The following is a 7,522-nucleotide window of genomic DNA, read 5'->3' as shown; positions in this document are numbered from 1 at the left end:
GTTCCTAACTTTACTTTTCAAAAGCTCACCTGATGAGGTATTACCTAAAGGCTTTACAGTCTAGTCCTTCCTCTACAACAGGGGTTGCTGAACTTTTAAAAGATATTCATGCAATTTTCCTCAAAGGAAATATTACAAGAAACCTAATACAATGAAACTTGGACTGTTCTGGTAGAAGCTGGAGGGTGTAGCCCATCTCAGCACTTTGCTTAAACCCCAAGGGAACTCTGTGGAGCCCTAGGAGTTCTGTGGAGTCTCTCTGCTCAGGGGTTACAGATGGGTAAAGAAATGAGGCAGCATTAGCAGGTGGAATTCCCTAATTTCCAACTTCATTTCAACTAGAATGGCTGGAATTTCAGCCATTTATACACTGGGGATAGGAAAAGATTTCCTGTGGGAAAAAAGACTTCCCTTAAACAAAATTCCCCCACTCCACTCAAAATCCTTTAAAATAGTGTTTATCACCTTTCTATAGCCTTCAAACCATGAAATAAAAAATGCCATATGCTCCCACACGTAATCATGGCTCTCTCTGGCAGAGGTCCTCAAAGTTGCAGGGGGTGCCCCACTGAGAATCATTAATCCCAGTTAAACTGGATTATCAGAAAGGTGAAGCCCAAGCCACATACTACAGGGACCATGCAGACTTGCCCCACTGAAATGCTTTGCAGCTACGCCCATAGCCTGTGTGGAAGGGTATAAAGTAGGAATATTCAATGGGGCTATGGAAAAGATGTGGCTAGAGATGCTGTTCATAATCATCACCCAGTGTCCTCTTGAGAAGAAATACCTCCTAGTGGGAGGAACAGCAGGGCCACTTCCCTGAGCAGTCCTGTGATTTCATCGTAGCCTGCATTGCCCTTTTAGTGTTGCTGCTGGAAAGCAGAGGGCTGTGTTTGTAGTCCTCCGATAGTCCCGGATAGAACACTAAAGCGTGCCATTTGGATACTGACCTTCTTCCTCGCTCCAATTTTCCTACTCTACTTTCTTCTAATTTCATTTTTTCTGACTAATTGGTATTTTATCTTGCCACATTGTGTACATTTTGTAAGACATGTGGGAGAGTTTAGTGTACACTTAGAGAGAACAGAGTCCTCACGTGACGGCCCTCACTTCTGATACCAATTGCAAGTTTGAGGGGCTCCTAAACCCAGTTTCAATAATTTGCTAGAAAGACTCACAGAACACACTGAAAGATGTTATATTCATGGTTATAGTTAATTATAGGGAAAGGATACAAATTAAAGTCAGCCTGGGAAGAAGCACATAGGAGTCTGGAGAAGTACAGTACCAAGTATGGCCTTTCCCATGGGGTTAAGACCTGTACTCTCCCGGCATCAATGAGTGACAATATACCAGAGTATTTCCAACCAGGAGCATCTATCCAGGCCTCAGAGTTTTTATTGAGGCCAGATCAACACCATCCATGTGGCCGACCTTTAGTCTCTAGCCCTTCCAAAGGCTGGACTGTCACATGTAGTCTCCAGTCCCTCTGGAGGTAGAGATGATACTGCTTGGCCCAAAGCCCCGATCATAAATCACACTGTTGGACTTCCTCATGGCCAACGCCCCTAGGCAAATACAGACACTCCTATCAAACAGGACATTCCAAGGGCCTAGAGCTCACCTCCCAGGAGCTGAAGGCAAAGGCCAACCTCTCTTTGGGAAGGTTAGTTCTTTACTATACAACACATAAAATTCATATTTAGAAAAAGGTGAGAAGGATGAAGGAACCAACCAACCAATAAAATCACAAGTGCAGGTACCAGCAGACTCCTGACTGCAACCCTTCACTGACAGTAACGCTGCTGGGAAATAAGACTTCTGGGGCAAAAACCAAGGGTGAGGGCTCTAGCAGGGTTTCTATGTGCCCTTGGCCAGTGAGCCCTTTTGTGAGCTGGCTGTGCTGCTCATGGTACCCTGGGCTGCAGGAGGGGGCCGGGGTGCACTTGGCTCTCAGTGAGGAGGGAAAGACATCTCGCAGTCCCGCTGAGCCAGAGAAAGACACGGGGGAGCTGACAGACTAGGCCGACTCAGACTCATGCCACCTTTTCCCCTTATTGGATAAGAGATCCCCAGGCATGGAAAGTAGCAGTCCTGCAGCTTTGCTGGACTGTTTGGCAAGAACACTGTGTCAAAGTCACAGTCAACGCCAGGTTCTGAAGCCTCAAAGCTACTCTCATGACTCTTCAGGCAGCCCCTGGGCAGAACAGCTGCTGTTTCCCCCTCTGGCACTCTGAGGAGTCCTGGGCAAGAGGAGGCCTGTGACTCCCAAATCTCCCCGTCTGTGAAGCCGTGGAACCCCCTCTGCAGAGGGGCATTCTGACCCCTGTCAATGGCCAACTCCAGCAACATAGGGAGCAGGAAACATAGCCAGCTCTGAGGAGAAGGCATCCAGAGGCCTCAAGAGCTATGAAGGCCAAACTGAGGATGCGTGGGCCCTGCAGGTCTTCCCAGCCCAGCAGAACACAGGACCTTGATCCGTCTGCCTCCATCTATTCACGTCCTGTGTGTGTCTCAGTACGCCACAACACCTCCTCCCGCCCCCACACACATACCCGCAGCCAAACTGCAGGAGAGAAGCAGCCCATGTCTCAGGCTAAGATCTAGATGGATCAGAGTTAGTGAGATCTGAGGAAACTGGTTCTCTAGAAGGAGCCACACTTCTGTAATTGTAAGAAGGGGGCCCATCTCACTGCTTAGGCCCTGCTGTCCTCAATCATATTTGCATGAGACCTGAGATTCCTCTCGCTGAACATGTCTGCCTCTTCCAAGCTCCCCACACTCTGCCAGGCTGCTGTAGGTACCAAGATGACGACCTGTTGTCCCAGCCCCCAGGGCGCAGGCTTGGGTGGGGGTTAAGGGCACATGCAGGGAGAGCTTCTGGGGCTTACTCGTCTCTCTGGAGACACTGTTCTCTGTTGCTCAGAGTCCTGCTCTGACTTCATTGGGAGGAGGAAGGAGAAGGCTCTGCCATGGGGAGTGAGCCGTTCCCCAGGATCTCCTCATCAAGGTAGAAAAAGTACAGGATCAGAGGGGCACCCCCCTGAGCCTCACAGAGAAGCTCCACCACGTCCGCCACAGCACAGCCAGTGGGCAAGTGTTGCCAGGTGAGCAGAGGACAGGACACAGGAGTTGAAATTGGGAGTGAGCCGTTCCCCAGGATCTCCTCATCAAGGTAGAAAAAGTACAGGATCAGAGGGGCGCCCCCCTGGGCCTCACAGAGAAGCTCCACCACGTCCGCCACAGCACAGCCAGTGGGCAAGTGTTGCCAGGTGAGCAGAGGACAGGACACAGGAGTTGAAATTGCACATGCAGCAGGACGATCAGCTACACCACCCTGGCTCCCTCTTCCCTTAGGGACCTGATGCCCAGACCTCTGGGGAGTGTCTCCCCTCCCTTTGCCACTTACCCTGCACTGTGATATCCACACGGGGCTCTGTCTGGAACCAGCCACCCTCAGGGGCTACCTTGCACCAGTAAAGGCCAGAATCTCTCTCCTTGACTCCCAGGATGCTGGGTTTGGATGGAGGCCCCCATCCTGCAGGGTGTGTCCTTCCTTGTGGAAGAACAGGAGCCTCAAGGCCAACCTCTCAGATGCAGCTTTATCTGACATCTCAGGGTCACCAGGCTCCCCTTATGGGGCTCAGGAGAGAGGACAGTGCTCAGCACAGGAGGTGGGAATAGCTCTGGGGAGATGCAGGGCCAGGGCTCAGGAAGAGAGTCCTGGACAATGAAGCCCTAGGAAGCTGAGGACTGAGCTTCAGCACATCCCAAGCCACAATCTCATGACCAAAACAGAAGAGTTTCATCCCCCGGACCTGTCCTCTTGTCCTCACCCATGAGCTCTGAAATGACTCCCAAACAGCCAAGCCCTCCTGGAATCCCGGAAGTCAGAACCAGAAGGGGCCTTAGGGGTCATCTGGTCCACAGAGAAGGGTGAGTGGCTGGGCTTGTCCAGGGCTCTTCCAAACAGACCCTGCCCCCAGGGCATCTAGCCCCCTTCTTCTGCTGGGGGTGGTGGAGTATTTGGACAGCATCATGGGACACGTCAGGGCCCCATGAATTGGCCCAGCATGAGGGGCAGCCAGAGAGAAGGGTCCTTCTCAGAGACCTACTCATCTCTAGTTACTGGACCCCTGAGTAGCCCCCTAGTGCCCCATCAATGCCCCATGCTGGTGACTCATCTTTGACTCGAGCCACTCAGTCTCTGAGGTTTGTTTGCACACGTGTGGGATCAGTGTCAGCTGCCTAGTGCAACTGTACTGGCCACTACTTTTCACCATTGTGGTCTCCATGGATGGATGCTGGTTGTCCTTAGAGAAACTAAAGAGTTCTCCATCTTTGTGGAACTTCACCTGGGACAGTGCTGCATGCTTCTTTCCCTGGCACCACAGAGCCAGGGCACCTCCTCCAGACACGGGGTTTGGCCAGACTGCAAGACATAAGGTCAGCCCTGGAGCTGCAGATCCTGTCAGTCCACTTTTCTCTGTCCCCCAGCCCAAGGCCTCCTGCTGGCGCAGAGGCTCCTGGACGGCACCTTTGCAGCTGTCACTGTCTGCATTCCTTCATGCCAGACCAGGACAGGGCTTCCCTTTACCCCTTGCTCCTTCTTTTCCTTCTTCCTTCCTTTCTCTTCCCTTCTTTCTCCTCTACCCTTTCCCTTTTCTTCTCCCTTCTTCTCCCTCCCATCCCATATATTGGGTTCTCCTCATCACAGACATGTTGGTTCCAGCTGGAATTACTCCAGCCACTTAGCTATCTTATTCCTCCTGAAAAGGTTGCCATTTTTTCACACTTCACATCCTGCCCCAGTCCAGGCTGACTCAATAGCTCCCTCCTCCAGTGTCAGCTCAGATGCAGATCTCATGAGAACCCAGGGAGACTCCCTCCTACCCCTGCTCAGAGGCTCTCCCAAGCCTAGTCTGCATCAATGCCTCACACCAATACCTGTCCCCTGCAGGGGCTTCACTTCCACCTTAGCCATCCAGACGCCCTGTCCTGTCCTCATCCTGAGCCTGAGTTCTCTGTCCTAACGGGGTGGGACAAGGGTCTCTCCCAAGCATTGAATCTCCCACAAATCAGACCCTGAAGGTGTTAGGTAGCCTCAAGAGGCAAAACCATGGGTGGGAGCCAGGCCTGAGGATAACAACAAAGAAATGTAGAAATAAGATTCATAGCAGGGTCCCCATCCCATCACCATTACAATCCAGAAGAACACAGGTGTAATCAGCCTCTTTGTGGATCATAGGTTCCTTTCCATCACTCCTTGAGCTTAGGGTCACCAAGCATAGGCCGAGGTTCTCAAATCTGGTCCCTCTATCAGCACTAACCACAAAGCACTTGGGTTTCTAAGTGTTGGCTTAAACTCCCTCCCCAAGCAGTAACATAGATAACTACCTGGGAGTCTAGATACTCATATGTATGCCAGAGTTTTCTCCACTTTGACAAAGGAACTTGTTCTATGGAAGGCAGAGAAACAGGATTTATTTAATTTTCATTTTTACTCATTCATTCATCAAACATGCATTGAGCACCTTCTACATGCTGGCCACGCACAGGTATATGCTGGTTCACAACCTAATAGACAAGGAAAATGACAAAGTATTACAACTGTCACAGAGGAGACACAGAGAGGAATCAGCCAGTGCTTCCTGGGGAGGAGATCCACATAGGGGAGTTCATCTTGACCTCATCCTGAAAAATAAGTAAGTATTCAGTATGAGGGGTGTATTAGTCCATTAAGTGTTGCTGTAACAGAACACTTGAGACTGGGTAATTTATAAAGAACAGAGGTTTATTTGGCTTACAATTCCAGAACAGCTGCATCTGGCAGGGGCCTCAGGCTGTTTCTACTCATGGCAGAAAGCAGCAGCCAGAAGCAGGTACAAGCACATCACATGGTGAGAGGAAGTGAGAGAGAGAGAGAGAGAGAGAGAGAGAGAGGAGGTGCCAGCGTCTTTTAAACAACCAGCTCTCACAGGAACTAATAGAGAAAGAACTCACTCAGGCCCCCTTCCTCCAGGGAGAGCATTAATCCATTCATGAGGGATCCACCCCCATGACTCAAATAGCTCCCAACACTACCACATTGGGGATCAGATTTCCACATGAGTTTTGGTGGGGACAACACATCCAAACTCTGTCAAGGGGGAGGTAGGGAGATGCCATTTTAAGATAGAGCCACATGAGAAAGGCACATCCAAGAGTCTTGTGGGAACTGCTGGTACTCTGCAGAATGGCTGGAGAGGCAGTAATCAGAGGAATTCAAATTACACCAGAGCAATGGAAAAGAATAGGAGGGATTTGAGACTGGGAGTAATACAATCAAATTTGCATTCAAGATCCTGAGGCTGCAGTGTGAAGAAGGATGAGAGGGGATGAGAAAAAGTCAGACCATTGCAATTGCCTGGGCCAGGGAGGAGGGTACTGGCTAAGCAAATGTAGTAAGGTGGAAAGGAGGGTGTGGAGATGCTTGACGCTAAGGAGCGGAATCTGTAAGACTTGATGATATAGACTCCAAGATTTGGTGGAGGTGGAGAGTGAAGGAGAGGCAGGAGTCGAGGATGATAGAAAATTGAGGAGGAGAAGCAGATTTGTGGGAAAATATGGTAAATTAAAATGTGCCAATCTTAAGATGAGGTGTTCTGGGCATAGCCAGGTGGAGATATCCACAATTTAGAGTCTATATGTAACTTAAGGGTCTGTTCTGGGCTGGAGATGGAGATTCAGAAGTCATTAACATTTGGTGATGTTTGACATCAGCTGTGTGAATGGAGCACTCCAGGACCCAAGGAGGGTTTGCTTTTTACATGTGAACAATATCTATAATGTAGTATATACACTTTTATAATAGCAAAAGGGTGAAAATGAAATGCTTATCAATAAGGAATTAAATAAATTATGGCCCAGCCATGCAACGAAATATGGTGTAGCCATGAGAAAGAGGCAGATTCATAAATACCTATATGCAATGAGCTTCAAGACACAGTGTTAGTGAAAAAAGATTTTTAAAAAATGTGAAACTATGTGCACCTCCATTTGTGCATTTAAAAAGTACACATATATATTCACACATTTGTATGTTTGCCTATGTGTGTACAATTTTTGGAATGTAATGAGTAACAAACTAGTGAGCTAGACTGAAGGAGAAACAATTTTTACAATGCATTTCTCTGTTTTGGGGGTTTTGATTTTTGTGGGGGAGGGGTTTTGTTTGTTTGTTTGTTTAAAGATGACCGGTAAGGGGATCTTAACCCTTGGCTTGGTGCTGTCAGCACCACATTCTCCCAAGTGAGCCACAGGCCAGCCCTAATTTTCATGTTTTTACCACAGTCACATATATTTTTCAATAAGAAGTCTAGATTAAATAAAATATTCCAATCTCCTTTATTTCCCCATATATCTTTTAATAAATCTCTCTTACATGAAGTTACCTGAGCTTGGATCCATTTCTTGCAATTACAGAGTATAAGGAACTGGGTTTCTCAGTGCACAATGACAATGGTTGGGAGGAGGCAAG

The 7,522-nt window shown here is 48.7% G+C and overlaps 1 protein-coding gene across 1 annotated transcript; it reads right to left on the bottom strand.

Moving 5' to 3' along the window:
* Window positions 1–2,944: 2,944 nt before the first annotated feature.
* Window positions 2,945–4,987, bottom strand: LOC103587963 (Fc receptor-like protein 6). The gene is given in 6 exon segments (XM_008569537.1): window positions 2,945–3,300; window positions 3,413–3,520; window positions 3,523–3,597; window positions 3,600–3,689; window positions 4,184–4,435; window positions 4,951–4,987. Coding segments are annotated over 6 exon segments (918 nt in total).
* Window positions 4,988–7,522: the final 2,535 nt, after the last annotated feature.

The sequence above is a fragment of the Galeopterus variegatus genome, unplaced genomic scaffold (genome assembly GCF_000696425.1).
Source record: "Galeopterus variegatus unplaced genomic scaffold, G_variegatus-3.0.2 Scaffold506, whole genome shotgun sequence".
NCBI lineage: Eukaryota > Metazoa > Chordata > Mammalia > Dermoptera > Cynocephalidae > Galeopterus > Galeopterus variegatus.
The sequence above is the reverse complement of the archived record's forward strand: the minus strand, read 5'-3'. Positions and strand labels throughout refer to the sequence as shown.